This window comes from Numenius arquata, chromosome 26 (genome assembly GCF_964106895.1).
Source record: "Numenius arquata chromosome 26, bNumArq3.hap1.1, whole genome shotgun sequence".
NCBI classification, from domain to species: Eukaryota; Metazoa; Chordata; class Aves; order Charadriiformes; family Scolopacidae; genus Numenius; species Numenius arquata.
The window spans coordinates 5,200,166-5,215,358 of NC_133601.1; the positions used below are offsets into that span (position 1 = coordinate 5,200,166).

General features: G+C 42.0%; 1 protein-coding gene across 1 annotated transcript in view; it reads right to left on the bottom strand.

Annotated features, from left to right (window-relative positions):
- Positions 1-418: 418 nt before the first annotated feature.
- Positions 419-15,193, bottom strand: part of SLC23A2 (solute carrier family 23 member 2) — a 28,130-nt gene continuing 13,355 nt past the window's right edge. The window contains exons 6-15 of the mRNA XM_074164209.1: positions 14,655-14,725; positions 13,303-13,484; positions 9,510-9,630; positions 8,642-8,798; positions 6,942-7,089; positions 6,263-6,368; positions 3,141-3,270; positions 2,860-2,997; positions 1,336-1,431; positions 419-781 (exon numbers count right to left, since the gene is read on the bottom strand). Of these exons, the coding sequence (XP_074020310.1) occupies positions 549-781; positions 1,336-1,431; positions 2,860-2,997; positions 3,141-3,270; positions 6,263-6,368; positions 6,942-7,089; positions 8,642-8,798; positions 9,510-9,630; positions 13,303-13,484; positions 14,655-14,725 (1,382 nt within the window). The 3' untranslated portion in view covers positions 419-548. The remainder of the gene's footprint in view (positions 782-1,335; positions 1,432-2,859; positions 2,998-3,140; positions 3,271-6,262; positions 6,369-6,941; positions 7,090-8,641; positions 8,799-9,509; positions 9,631-13,302; positions 13,485-14,654; positions 14,726-15,193) is intronic.

Sequence of the window (15,193 nt, forward strand, 5' to 3'; positions counted from 1 at the left end):
CAGGGGGCTGAAAAAAGGAATGTGCAAATCAGTGAGTAGGAAACGATATATATGGGGTTTGACATGACTCGGAGTAATTTCCGCCCCCCCACCCCCCTCATCCTTCTTACAGGATTCAAATTTTCTGGCGTAACTAACATTGCCAGCAATGAATGCGCCAAAAATGCCAGCATCCACGACTTAAATAAAATCACCCTAAAAAGTAACATTTTTTTCAATAGCACCTACACACTTCCGGAACCTAAGCCCCATTTAAAATAACCAGACTTAGGTGCGCAGGCATCTATAGCTTTTGAAAAATCCAACAGAGGAGGACTTGCAAGTTTGACCCAGAGACACTAGATCTGCTGACCACCACCCACAACAGGAAAGCTTTTTTTTTTTTTTGTTGTGGTTTTTTTTTTTTTTTTTTTTTTTTAAATTCGTCTCAGCTCTGGTTCCAGAATTTAAATGCAGATATACAAAACATATATTTTAATGCTTCTTAATCAGCAAGAAACTGCAAATACATCTCTTACTACAACTAGATAATATAATTTCAACTAAGGCTATACTGTAGCTTCTGAGTCTTCATCTGAACTCCTGCAGTTACTGCTTTTCCTGAAGCCTTTCCACGTGTAGCCCATGAAGGTAGGGCTGATGGGCAGGAAGCTGAAACATCTGTATTTTTTAATAAAGTTCATGCCAAAAGGCAAATCGTATGTTTCCATGCCATCCAGTGATTTGCTTCCTTTACCAACCCCTTTCTTCCATTTCCGTATTCCCCTTTCTTCAGGGCTGCCTGGAAGTCAAAATAAAAGGAAAAGGAAAAAAAAAAATACATAAGTGAATATCTTTATGTGAACACACACATTTATAGTAGAGGTGAACAGAAGAAAGAAAACCCCAAGTCTCAGACGGCAAAGCGCTGGAAAGATCTTCCAGACCCCTCAAAGAGGCAGGAAGAGGGGAAAAAAAATGTTTATTGGAAATGGCTATTATCGGTTTTATTTTATAACTGGAAGTCAAGGCAAATTTTTGCTCTCAAATGGAAAACCTGGAAGCAGGTTTGGATCTTAAACTATTTTCTGTTTTCTGAAAAAGACTATTCTGGTTTGATTTTTGTCAGCTATTTTGTGTATTTAACAGGATGGGGACCTTAACCTGGAAAAGATTCAACGCTTTCTCAAGGAAAGGGAGGCACGCGGTATTAAGGAGCCTGCTGTAGGTGCTAAAGAAGTCAACAACAAAAGCAGGACTCTCCTCCTCGTCCCCTGCCTCCAGGAAATGTTGTGCTGCCTTCATTCAGAATGGCAAGTCATTATTTCAGATAAAATGACAAGTTCACGTGCTGACCTGGAATGGTATTATCCAAAATAAATGCAACGCAGCCACCGACAAACATGGCTGTAGTGAGAAGAACGTTTAATACTTGATCAATGCCCGCTATTCCTACAAGAGAAGGAAAACCAAATGTTTAGAATTTGAATTTTTATCATACGTATTCACATCCTACTGATTTACACCCAGGTCAACTGGGAAAACTTTCTACTCAGTTCACTGAGGAATTTGCTCAAAAAGGACTCGTAAAATCACATGGGAATAGACACAGAAGAACTTTCAACTGATGTGGTTCACTGTGGGGACCCCTTCTCTCCCAAAATGTAACTCCATGAACTTTCAGCTGCTTATAAAAATGTCATGAAACGCCATTTTAGTTTCTACTGCAGACACAACTGCTTAATTTCAACTAAGTAGAAAACCACAAAAAGGAAGAGGAAAAACATTCATGATGTAGAATCATGTGGACCAAAATGATTCCTTTCATAAACACTTACTTTTAAAAAGGGCAAGACTTCAGAGCACCAATTCAGGGAAGAACATTGTATTAATATATCACCACCTAACTCTGCTTGAATCATCTTCCTTTGATGACGTTAGCTGGCATGACCACTACTGAGAAGGTATTATTAAAACAGAAAACCTTCTCCATGAATTCACCCAAACTATAATTTGGCAAACAGTCTGAAAATGAGTTCATTAAAATTCATAGAATTGTCTGGGTTGGAAGGAACCTTTAAGATCATCTAGCCCAACCATCAACCGAACTCTGATAAAAGCCATCACTAAACCATGTCTCTAAGCACTATGTCAACCCGGATTTTAAATACCTCCAGGGATGGTGCCTCAACCACTGCCCCAGGCAGCCCATTCCAATGCGCAGTAACCCTTTCAACCCTTTCAGTGCAAAAATTTTTCCTAATATCCAATCTGAACCTCCCCTGGCGCAACCTGAGGCCGTTTCCTCTTGGCCTGTTCCTTGGGAGAAGAGACCGACCCCCCCTGGCTACACCCTCCTTTCAGGGAGTTGGAGAGAGCAAGAAGGTCTCCCCTCAGCCTCCTTTTCTCCAGGCTGAACACCCCCAGCTCCCTCAGCCGCTCCTCACAAGACTTATTCAGATTCAGAACACATCTGCAGTGACAAAAACATCTCAAAAACCCAAACAAATTCCTAGTTTCCATGCTCTTGATATACCTTCCTATTTCCCCTTGTTCTTTTAACATCATTTACTACTCAGATTCACCCCTTTTAGTCTTCTTTCCAGTCCAACTGGCAAGCACCTGCTTCCATCGCTCTACCATCGTACCCAGAGGAAGCACAACTTCACATGTATCCCACTGAAACATGCCATCCAGGTCTCAACATCTCAATTAATTCTCCTCTGAACACACCTGCTTTCTTATCTGTAGCTTTTGTCTCTGTAATATTGTCTCTGTTTATTCTCTTATTTAACCTTTACATCACTTTGTACTTGGATGTACTTTGCCTATGAGAACAAGTTAAAAGTAGGCTTCGTGCAAACGAGCAGAAGCACATACCTGTGACCAGTGGATTTTGTTTGAGATAGCTTGGAAGGACAAGTCCAAAGAAAATGGAAAATCCAAGTACAAACAGGTTCCGAGAAGAATTTAAATCTATGAACTGGAGGTTAGACAGACCCACGGCTGTAATCATCCCTAAATAAAAATAAAACAAGTCTCAGCTTTTATATAGTCTTTTTCTTTAAAAAAGAAGACAGCACCACACATATAAACACAGCACTGGAGTAAAAAGATATAACCACACGGTACACAAAGAAGAACAAAAGCCCATCCGTTACCAAAGAGGGTGCAGAAGAGGGCCCCGAGCACGGGGTCAGGCAGGGAGGCAAAGAGCGCACTGAACTTGCCAACCATCCCAAGCAGGAGCATGAAGGCGGCGCCGTACTGAATAACCCTGCGGCTTCCCACCTGCGGAGCAAAAGGAAAGGACACACTTAATCCAACTTCACACCTTGCACTTTATTTTATTGTTCTCTTTTGCATTTAAAACTTCTTTTCAGGCTTCCATTCAGGTTTTTTTTGGTGTCAAAACACAGGCTGTGGAGCCTTTACCAACGTCTTGGAGGGCTCAGCCATAGCATGGCTGCACTCCAATTTTAACATAACCTCATCTGATTTTGTTTTTGTTAACACAAAGTCATCTTTAAAACCATCTGTAACTGCTACAGCCACAAAAACCGTGAAATGCAGCGCAGTCCCATCTACAATAAAGAAAACAAACAGACCAGATCTTGGAGAGATGGCAAATGGATCAATTGTAATGCAAATGGAAAAAAAAATAATAATTAAAATCCATGTGTTGCTGCCCTTTTACACAAGAATACGTGTATTAGTTACCCACCACGCAGCTCACTCGAAGGAGGTGATAATCTCTGTCTAGAACACCTGCAAGTGGTTCTGTAACATCCCTCTGAGCTCAGAACTGAATTCACTCCATAAGCAAATCCCAGCTGTGCTAACGCTGGGAACCCAAGTGCCTGCACTTCCCTCCCTTTCTTATTTTAAACATCCCAACTTGGGGCTGTCATCTCCCTGGCACTACGTTGTAGTGGCAGTTGATAAACCCGAATGGTCGATATTTCAATCACGTTATACTTGCATAAGAGGTGCACCAGGGACACAACCCAACCCTGTTACGCTGCCACAGTGATTTTTAGCAAAGCCCTGCGCAGGTCTCTCATTACAGAGTACTAAGCTTCAAAGCGAAATAGATATTAATTTGTTAATCACGTGTGACTGAACTAAATGAGTGGCATGAGAAAATGATACTGTAGGCACGTCCAGGGTCAAAGTACTTCTTTCCCTCATAGTCTTCACTGCTTAGCTGTTAGGTGAGAGGTGCTCCCCTAAAGCAGCAGCTAGACCTAGGAAATTGGAGGGTTCACTGGAACAACAACAGAAGTCAGCTTGCACCTTTCTCTATTTTTTTATAAAGATATTCATTTCCTAGGACCATCAATATCTTGCTCAAAAATTATCTTCCTGCACAAAATAGGAAGATTCTTTAAAAAAATCTGGACAATAGCGACATTTATTTACACAAATGCTCAATCACTTCAAGGCAAACCAATTAAGCTCCTTTTGAAAGCTACTGAAAGCATCCTGGGCAGCAATTAGCTCAAAATACACATTTATTCCCAGACACTCGTATACCCACTTTTTGTGATTGTTTTGGAGTGTGCGATGTGGTACCCAGTACCTTACTGGAGTATGCATTTCATCATCATGGCCTAAGCTGCCTGTACTTTTGCCCTAACTAATCAGATTTAATTGATTCTCCTCTCAACAAATACAACTCGCTCTCAGACTTTGCAGTATTTACATCCTGTTGAAGCCTCAAACTGAAATTTTAAGAGTAAACATAAACTGATTTCAAGGGAGGGAAATGCCTTTTCAAATGCTGCACTGGTATAACAGCATCACCAGGACTACGTGGTCCTTACTTGGGAGCACTAAGGATTCCCTCTCCCAAATCAACAGGCAAAAATCTATTTTGATATAATTTGAAGTTGAAAAACTATTAGGTTTTTAGGAATGAGTATGCAGACAGGGAAACAAGAGAAAGCCCTGGAGCGCAGCCATCCAGCTGTGCCACTCCGGGTAAGGCACATTCATTCTCCCGTCCGCGCTCTGAACGGACCGAACTGTAGTTAATTCTGTTACAGCTGCCAGTTTAACATTCATTTTTCACTGTTCCAAAGCAAAACGTACACTCATTTCTGTGGACTGTTAATAAAAAAAAAAGTGCTGTTAATTCATATCAACTCCTACAAAGTAACAACAGAAACAAAGAGCAGAATAAACCTTTCTTTAAGGATTTTTCTAACCAACATTTCTTCTAGGAAATTTCCATCCGCAACTGAATGGAAGACTTACACAGACAGCAGATGGTGCTATTAGTATTTCTATTCCACCCTAAAGCCAAACAGAATCATCCTTTGTGCAGAAAAAAAAAAAATGGCTGAAGATAAATTCATCATCTACATTGGATGAAGTCAGAGGGATGAGTTATTGTAAGTGGAGAGCAAACATTTTCTACCTTGTACCCATGAAGCAGATTTATAGCTTCCAAGGCAACAAGATGTACGTATTTACAACATAAATTACTCTTTACCAATTTTGTTGATATTTCTTAACAAGGTTAAATTAACAACATCAAGCAAATCTATCTGCAGCCCAAGGTCTCCCAGTTGAGTGAGGCATTCAAGCACGCATCCAGTTCCGCATGGGAATAAAGGAATTCCCAAGTGTTTATTTGTTTTGTTGAGTAACACCCCAAAAAAATACGTCAACCCCTAAGTGTGCTCAGTGCTTTAAAAACCTACCATGAGGGAAACAACTATTTAAGGTACATTTAACTTTGAAGTTACCTTGACTGCGGCTCCCGTTCTAGCTGTGTCAGCATAACGTCCCTGTAGAGACGTAGATAAAACCCAAGGACCTCAAGTTGCATTTCATTGTGTGTTCAAGCGAGACATTAAAAACAGTCAGGTCTTTAGTAATGCTTTCCGAGCCAAGACATCCAAGGGTATCAACTTCTATGTAGTTTACAGCTTTTATGCCTCATCTCAAAACACCCTAGAGTCCTGGAACACCTCCTTGGTTTTCAAAGGGATAGCTTATTTAGCATCACCCGCTTCAAGCAGGTTTTCTAACTGCCCTTCCAAATAAAACTAGGATTTTTGAGATCTTATCTAGAATGCATCTCCATTAGACGACGGCTGGCACGGACAAGTTGTGTAAATTCAGAATGCTGGGTAAAGTTTGTCAGCACAAAGTAGTACTAAGTAGAATGGCTTCTTGGAAGAGGATCGTGCTGTGAAACATGAAAATGGGACAAGCCATCCCCCAGCAGAGACAAAACACCCCGGTCATGGAGGAGTCAAGGTAAAGCACGTACCTTCGTAATGCCCAAGACACCAATGTTAGGGCTGGAAGAAGTGGATCCATTCCCTGTCCCGAATACTCCATCCAGAACACAGGAGAGACCCTCGATAAAAATCCCTCTGTAAATCACAAACAGAAAAAGAGTCAAACTCCTATTAGTGTAGACTCGCTTCAGGCGAGGCTTTAAGACCACATCTCAAACTAGTGCCTCTTAAGGCATCTGTCCCACATGAATTGTTATAATTCACATTTCAAGCTCCAACACACCTGAAAACCAACTTGAGTTCTGTTTTCTATGTCTCACATACCTACATCCTTAAACTGAGGAACTGATAAAAAATTCAAGTCAAACTTAAGAGTTCTTCCTTATTGTTAAAATTTCATTTCAGGTGAATTTGAAAAGCTACCCCAATTCCAGAACCGATTTAGAGTTCTGTCCCTACTGGAACTGCACTATTAACTTCTACAGGCAGGAACAGGACTAGGTTTCCAATGCTACATTTGCAACAAAATAATTCAATGTGACAGTTGCATCTTATATTTCAGATCCTTGGCCCTTGTGTTTGACCAAATCGTAACATTTAATCTCAGAACACATTCCTGTCTTATCCCAAGGAAAAAAAAAATGCTAAAAAAACACAGTAGCTTAAAACACTGGAAAATATATTAATTCTATTTTTTTTTTGACATACCTGTTTATTGCATGAATAGGTGGAGGAGGAGCGCAGGACAACCTGGCGCAGGCGTAGTAATCTCCTATTGATTCAATAATGCTTGCGACAACAGCGCTGAGCATTCCTATCACTCCAGCGGCTGAAATTGTTGGCAGTCCCCACTGAACTGTGAAGAAAAGAAAACTGAAATCTCTCGTGCCACAGAAAACAATTCAGATATCAAAACATACAGCAATTTATTCATCTTTAATGGAATCAACAAACTCCCTTCACAGTAACACAGTCTGGCAAGTTCAAGTAGATGAAAGGAGCAAAGGGAAAACCGTCCAACCAACTGCTTTGATCATGCTTGGAAAAAACCCAAAAAACCCTAAGCCCCACCAAAACAATTCCTCCCGTTCAGAAGGAAGGGATTTGAACTACTGCTTGTGAAAAAACAATTCTGATCAGTGAGGCGAATGCCACTTAATTATTATTGTGCTGAAAACTCAGTCTTAGGTTACGAGTTTAGTCTACCGAAGAGAATGGCCAACAACCAGCCACGATCACTGCACAAACACCTCCCAACTCCAAATTTTTGTAGAAGAGAAAATAAGATTAATTTAAGCCTATAGAAAAGCTTGGCAGGTTTTCCACAGCAATTGCCTCGAAGCTTTTATCTCTTTGAAATAGATGAGCCTCTCGCAACAAAAGGAACTTGAAGTCACACAAACGCGGATAACAAGGCTTCACAGATGAGAAAGGTCTAATCAGGGTGGAAAAGTTTTCCTCCTCTTCTTTCCCAAAAGCTTCTATTTTACATCTTGCAAGTCCTGCTTTAGAAGTGGTTTGTTTTTTTTTTTTTTTAAGAACTAATCAGAACCAAAGCAGATGGAAAACCACAACGGAGCTGCCTCATTACAATGCTATTCCTAACGATTTTTATTATTTTATTCCAGCAGAATATTATTCTATTATTACCCCATTAATTTCTGAGCAGCACAAGGGTGAACCAGTTGTGCCACTATCTCATGACTTTAGAAACAGCCTTCAACAGCTTTAACCTTACAGGTGTTCAGCAACAGAATATAAACACCCAAGGTGTCGTGTAAAGTGTTTTGTGTTCTCTTGTAAATACTTTTTTGTCCTTTGATAAGCGTGGACTGGCATCCTCTGACTTGCCCATCGGCCCGATTCCAAAGCCGCGTCTGCAAGTCAGGACATTTTCCTGTAGTTGGTAACAGTTATGCGAATTCAAGAATGTGTGTGTTTTGAGGCAGGGAAGAGCATGAAGCTGGAAAAAACTCTGCATGCTGCTGATCCTTTGGAAAACGAGAATCAATGACTTCAGAAGCTCTACAGGAGTTGTAATAACCCATCCTTAGTATTTTATAACATTAACAGCACCTGACTACAGTATCGACACTGTTAGAGATACAGTCATGCCATGACTCTTATTAGAAGTCAAGAGGTACCTAGATAAACCCTACAAGTTCCCTCTACAAATTCAAGTTTCAGAGACTTGGTCTTTCTTGGGCGAAACCTTAAGGTATCAAATTAAAGAGAAAAACAAGAAAAAAAACCCCATCATCCCTATCTATGATGTCTTTAGGTCAGTGCATGTAAGTGTATTAGAATATAGTACTGAGAGAAAAAACAGCAACACTTCTGAAAACAACAGAAATGATACTCACAGGCATGTTATGATAAACCCAGCCCTTAAAAGCAGACATACTTACAAGGATAGGGAACCTTGAACCACGGAGCTACCAAGAGCACTCCTCGTCGGGCGTCTGTGCGAGCATAGAAGCCGTACTTCGAACTGTCAGGGGGAAAGACGTCTGTCACAGTGAAGATGAAGCAAAGCAACCATGACACCAAAATAGCTAAAATAATCTGTGAAGGAGGAGAAAAAGAGTTGTTTAAAATAAACTATCAGTAGCAATATTCATCAAGAGCAAACAGCTCCTGCACAGAATATCTATTACACACGTATCTGACTGTGATCTTCAGTGATATTTTAAGTCTGAACAAGCAGTAAAACCTGTAACAGATCAGTGAGGTGTTTCCCACCCCCCCCGGCCCCTAACGAAGATGCTGTTACAAAAGCTCTGGAATTAGAACAAGCCTCTTCTCTCCCCTAACAAACGGGAAAGACTCCAAATGGGCACTTAAACAAACTAGTGAATTAGTCTCAACTTCATCAGAGAAATAAAGGGAAGTCTTTCACATGGGGAATGGAATATTGCTTTCACGGAACTAGAAGATAACGATCTCTCCATCCCTTTTTGGAAGGCTCAGTTTAGGCTTTCACTGCATGCATAAACATCCCTTCTACCCCCTTCCCTCCCTTCCATGATCTTCATCACCCCAACAACTCCTCATCGGAGAGGGATATCAGAATGGGGTCTGGCAAGACTATAATATGAGACTATTTCCTCTGGCAGATGAGACAGTTAAGTTTCCCATAAGCCCATTTAAGCTTTTATCTCACCTTTGTGATCTGTTGTATTATTAACAAAAATCAAAACCAAGAAAAAAAAAAAACAACCCAAAACACGAATTAGGGTGTTTCTTGCCAACTGAAAAACAAGTTCAGGTACTCACAGGGAACATCTTGAAAAGCTGCAGCCTGTATGCTGTCCATCCTTTCTTAGATTTGTAAATGGGTAAGGGAAATTTGACATTTCTGGCATATTGAGAAAACAACAACACTAGGAAAATAGTCCTGCGGAAAAAAGGATGAGAAGGGAGGGACAAGAGAGACATGTCATTAGCACAAGGATATGAAAAATCCTTCCCAGCACAAACCTGTCCAGGCTCTTCAGACACAAAATATAAATGTACGTTTCACATTTAGCACAAGACAAGGCATCCTAAGGGAATATATTTTAAATAAGTTATTATTCCACAAAAGGCAAAACAACATTATTTGTATTCTGAAGTGCTGCGAAAATAGCCAGCAGCAAACAGGTAAAGGAAACCAGGAAAATGACTGGGACTAAAGAAAGCTCTTTGGAGCTAAGCAGCCATGAGCGAGAGCTATGCTGCGCTGTTTGCTTCTGTTCCACTTCAACTCAACTGTGTTGGGTCACACCAACCCCGTGCAGCGCTACAGGCTTGGGGCAGAGTGGCTGGAGCTGCCCGGCAGAAAAGGACCTGGGGGTGTTGGTCGACTATTGGCTGAACATGAGCCAGCAGTGTGCCCAGGTGGCCAAGAAGGCCACCAGCATCCTGGCTTGTATCAGGAACAGCATGGTGAGTAGGACTCAGGAGGTGACCGTCCCCCTGTACTGGGCACTGGTGAGGCCCCACCTCGAGGGCTGTGTCCGGTTTTGGGCCCCTTCCCACAAAAAAGACGCTGAGGAGCTGGAGCGTGTCCAGAGAAGGGCACCGGAGCTGGTGAGGGGTCTGGAGCACAAGTCTTGTGAGGAGCGGCTGAGGGAGCTGGGGGTGTTCAGTCTGGAGAAAAGGAGGCTGAGGGGAGACCTTCTCGCTCTCTCCAACTCCCTGAAAGGAGGGTGTAGCCAGGGGGGGTCGGTCTCTTCTCCCAAGGAACAGGCCAAGAGGAAATGACCTCAAGTTGCGCCAGAGGAGGTTCAGATTGGATATTAGGAAGAATTTTTACACTGAAAGTGTTATTAAGCCTTGGAACGGGCTGCCCAGGGCAGTGGTTGAGGCACCATCCCTGGGGGCATTTAAAAGACGGGTTGACATAGAGCTTAGAGACATGGGTTAGTGATGGTTTTTATCACATGGTTGATGGTTGGACTCGATGACCTTAAAGGTCCCTTCCAACTGAGACAATTCTATGATTCTACGGCAACTCCATGTGTCCAGCTTTGTGCTGTGTATGAAGCACAAAGGCTGCTGCTGGTAAATCCCAAGAGACAGGAAAACTGAAGGCCAGCACATAATAATTTTTACATTTCAAAATTTGCATCAAACTCAGAATTTCTATTGACAGAAATTTTCCAAGTGCTTCGTTCTTCAATCCTTAAGTATCCCAATTTTTTTGTGTATATGCATCTTTCACTAAACAGCTGTAAATCAAGCAGAATAGAGCCCAAAAAACCAAGATTCCATTCAACTGCAGTTCACCAGTAACCCAGTTTATTAGTTTTCAGATGCCTCAAGTATTATGCATTCTCCTCCCTCGTCAGAACTGCTAAGCTCCCCCATACAGTAAAAATTAATTCAGCTCTACAGTTAAAATAAGTATCCACTTGCAGTGAAAAATAAAAAGCCAGGGCAGGTTGCTCAATTCTGAAATAGCCCAAACCAGTTTTGTTATAAAAAGGCTACACAAAGAGCCAAGCTGTCTGAAGAAGGAAAGCTTTTCTGAAATTTGAGATTATGTTTTTATCAGCTGACTTAAAAAAAAAAAAAAAGGCAGATTTTAAGCTTCCCTCCCTTTTCTGTCCAAGATCAGTTTCAGCCTGTAAGAAACAAAACAGAGCTTTATTCTCCCTCAGCCTCCAGAACAAAGAGCTCCGCACAAGAAGGGTGTCATTTATAGCCTTTACCCTCCGCTGAGTCGCATGATAAAGGCACCTTTTCCTTGCCTTCAGGAAACATTCTGGCATCTCTCCTGAAGTCCATTACAGCAAGATGGGCCCCACCAGCAGCCACCCTGTCCCGTCAGCCCCAAGGACAGGTGGCCTTGTATTTTGATTTATTTAGCACAGAGTTGTAAATAATGTCATAATATTATATTATTGTAAATAATATTATACTGGCTACACGGCAGGGGGGCTTGTTGCCATTCTGTAAGATATTACCAAATCCTTAAACGCCCGAAGGAACAGTTTTGCTCACCAGATATATAGGTAAAGACCGAGTAATTTCCCTTTTTACAGATCACAACGAGATGTGTTTTATGGATCAAATTCTTTCAGCCCAGCACCCACAGAACAAGCGAGGTCAGAGAAGTGTTTGGGCAAGTGACAATCTTGTCAAACAGCATCTGGAGCTACCAGAGGGTAACAGCTCTTACAGGGGAATTATTCTGCCAGGTTGGATAGCAATACGGTATTTTCATCTCATCACAACAGTCAAGACAATTTCAAGTGCCACATCTTGTAGAGATCAAGTCATTTTTGAGTGGCTCTAGATGGCTACAGAGTTATTTTCAACAATCTAGTGCACATTTTTGCATGGCAGAAGCCAGAAATACTTATTGACTGGGTAATATTTAAATCCTCTTCCTAAATAGATTTTTTTTTTTTTTCCATCTGCAAAATGTCAACTTTAATTACATGTTTCCATGTCCAATTCACCAAAGGTCTGCTTGATTGATTTAACATTAGTCCCAACTTGCACAGAATTTGTTTTAAAGGAAAAGAAAATGTTCCTTTGGGTCAGATGTTTAACATAATAAACTTACAAAAATATTCATGATGCTAACATCCAAGATAAAAGAGAACTAAGCAGCCCTTTTAATCAAAAGCTGCACTTACAGAATACTTTACACGTTCAAAGTACTGTGCAAACAGATTAGTCAGATCAGAATCTGATCTCATCAAATCATTCCTTCCGCTTCCAGAGCCAGCACAAAGCTGGTCGCTATACGTTGAATATAGCAACAGCTTCAGCCAACTTCATTCTCCCTAAAACACGGTTTCCATCCATATTTGGCTGGTCATCCATAGCATTTCACAACAGGAAGCTTTTGTCTTCTCTTCATCTCATTTTTCTCAGTTACTCCCTTTCACACCACTAACCTCAATTCTTCAGTTTCCCTGGCATCTACACCTACAGAAGCACACACACTGTGCCCTGAAATTCACTCTAAAAGCCTTTTTATCTACTCAACAGAGATCTGTCTTCTTATGCCTCATGGACTGATGGCATTCGGGGAAATACACCTCCTCTCTGTTGTCATACAAACTTCTCTTGGCTATAGGGAAGCAAACCAGTAATAATGACAAACAGACCACTACTACCAACAATATTTGCAATATTGTTCTGCAATATGCTCTTGCAGAATAAGAACCATACACAAAAGCATGATAAAAACAGAAATACAAATTGTTCACTAATCTCTCTGGTGTTTTGCTATATCGTCTTTTCTATAGCACTGAATTAGATGTAGCCAATGGCTCCCAGACCAATTATTGTTTTATAAAACTCCCTGTTCTCCACACCTCGCTTTCAGCTCTTGTCCTTTCCTTCCTCCTCTTCTTCGAGTTGCTGCTGTCCTTAGTCTCACATTCCCAGCTGTCCCTATCCCGACCCACTCCCATTCCCGCGCACGGTATCTCTCCCTGCTGGGAGCACTGCAACGCTGCCCTTTGGCGGCCGAGCAGATTGGCTTTTCCCTGGCATTCCGGAATTCCTGAGTGATGACTTAACCAACTGGGGCCCCCGGCCCAAGCCAAGAACACCCAGGGGTACTTACAACATAGCGATACCCCAGTGTTTCCCTGCTCTTTCTCCAGCAGCTTGGAAACCGGAGAGGCCGATGAGAGCAACAGTTGGCGTGATGGTCAGAGGTCCGATGTATCGCAGCAGAGCGCCGGGGAGGCCGAGCAAACCGATCACCACTTCGATCAAGGAGGACATGATAATAGCACCTTGGATCTGAACAGACAAGAATGGCAAAGAGAACGGTTCAGTCAGATCTTACAAGCAAACCCAAAAGATTTCTTTTTCTGCTCTGGATTACAAACTGCAGTTAAAAGAATTCAGTGACACAGAAGAACTCAGCAAATTTTTTGTCATAAAACAGCTCATTATGTTTAAGTGACTTATTGCTTAAGCATAACACTTATGGTTTTCTCCACAAAACTATTACACAACAGACCAGTGGGCCAGTCTGGTAGTTGTGTGGATAGCACATCACACTGTCAGACAGGAGACCTGGGTTCCAGGCTAACCTTTAAGCTCTCAGATCGAACCGGCAAGGGTTGGTGGCGCCACGGAGGTGATGCTCCTAGCTCCTAGGGGCAGAGTGTGTGCTGCATTGTTCACAAGTGCTCCTTAGAAGCTGGTATAGAGCAGCGTTGTGGTCTCAGGAGACTGTCAGCCCTCTTGGCTGCAGGGCTCTTGGCAGGATGTAGCTATGGTTTGAACATGGGGAAGAGAGAGGGGTTGTTTTTAATTAAGAAAAAGTTTGCAGCCCAAAGCAACGGGATGGGAGATAAATTCCATGACACACGCTTTAATTTGGACTACGCTATCTACCACTCTGGTGTGATGCCTGGGCACAACCCTCATCCTGGGCGCTGCAGAGCATGAGGAAGTTCAGACTGCAGTGCTGCGTGTGGAGAAGGAGTTGCATCTATTTCAGCAAGTCTCTTGGGAGAATCAACGTCTCATCAGAATAGTCTCCAACTTAAGACGCCTGGGGATGACCCAGATTTGCTAACTGCGCATTACCTTCCAGGGGGCAGCCTACTGAACAGAGGGACAGCAGGCAAGTGGTCTGGGAGCAGCTGAACTGCTGCCGGGGAGTACAAATGGCAACGTGTCACAAGAAGAGGATTCCTCTCGCTTGTGCGTTTTACTGCGCGGCTTTTGGAATGTGGCAACTAACTCCTTGCATTTGCTGTCCAGCAATGAACAAGCTGAAAGGATGAAGACTTCCATGAAATGAGGAAAGGGATATATTCAAATGAAAAAAAAAAAAAAAAAAAAAAATCGCAGTGGAAGAAGGAATTGCCAACTTAAAGACAAGAACACACAGATGGTCAGACGAGAAACTTAACTGGAATCGGACAGATCAACAGCTAAAGGCTACTCCTACATTACCTCTCGTATTCTGGGATACCAGATGTGCTCGGTGTGAAGCAGTTCTGTTGTTCCGTTTGTAACTGTTATATCTTACAAAAAGAAGAAAAGAAAACACACATATATTTATTTCTCTTCCACTTTCCCATCACGTAATACACAATAAATCTCTTCTTAAGCTGTGTCTGACAAATGGCCCTTGATTTACACAGAATAAAAGTTCTGCAGTGCTACAAATCAAGTAATAACACGCTCACATTCCCCAAGAGCTAACCACTAATTTTATGCACTGTACCAAAGTGGAAAAAAATCATAACTTTCAGAAAGAAAGGTCACATAGGGATTCTTTTCCCGCTCCAATAAACGGATGAATGGAGAATTACTCAACTGCACACTAGGAATCAAGTACCCCAGCGTTTGTTGTCACCAATTTAGGTCACTCACTGAACGATGAACTGACCCATGGTAACAACCCCCCCCGACACCTTTTGAAGGTTAAAAGGTTCAAGAGCAAGATGCAGCAAAAGCTCTTTTTGAAAAGCTGAAGCAGCAGAAAAAAT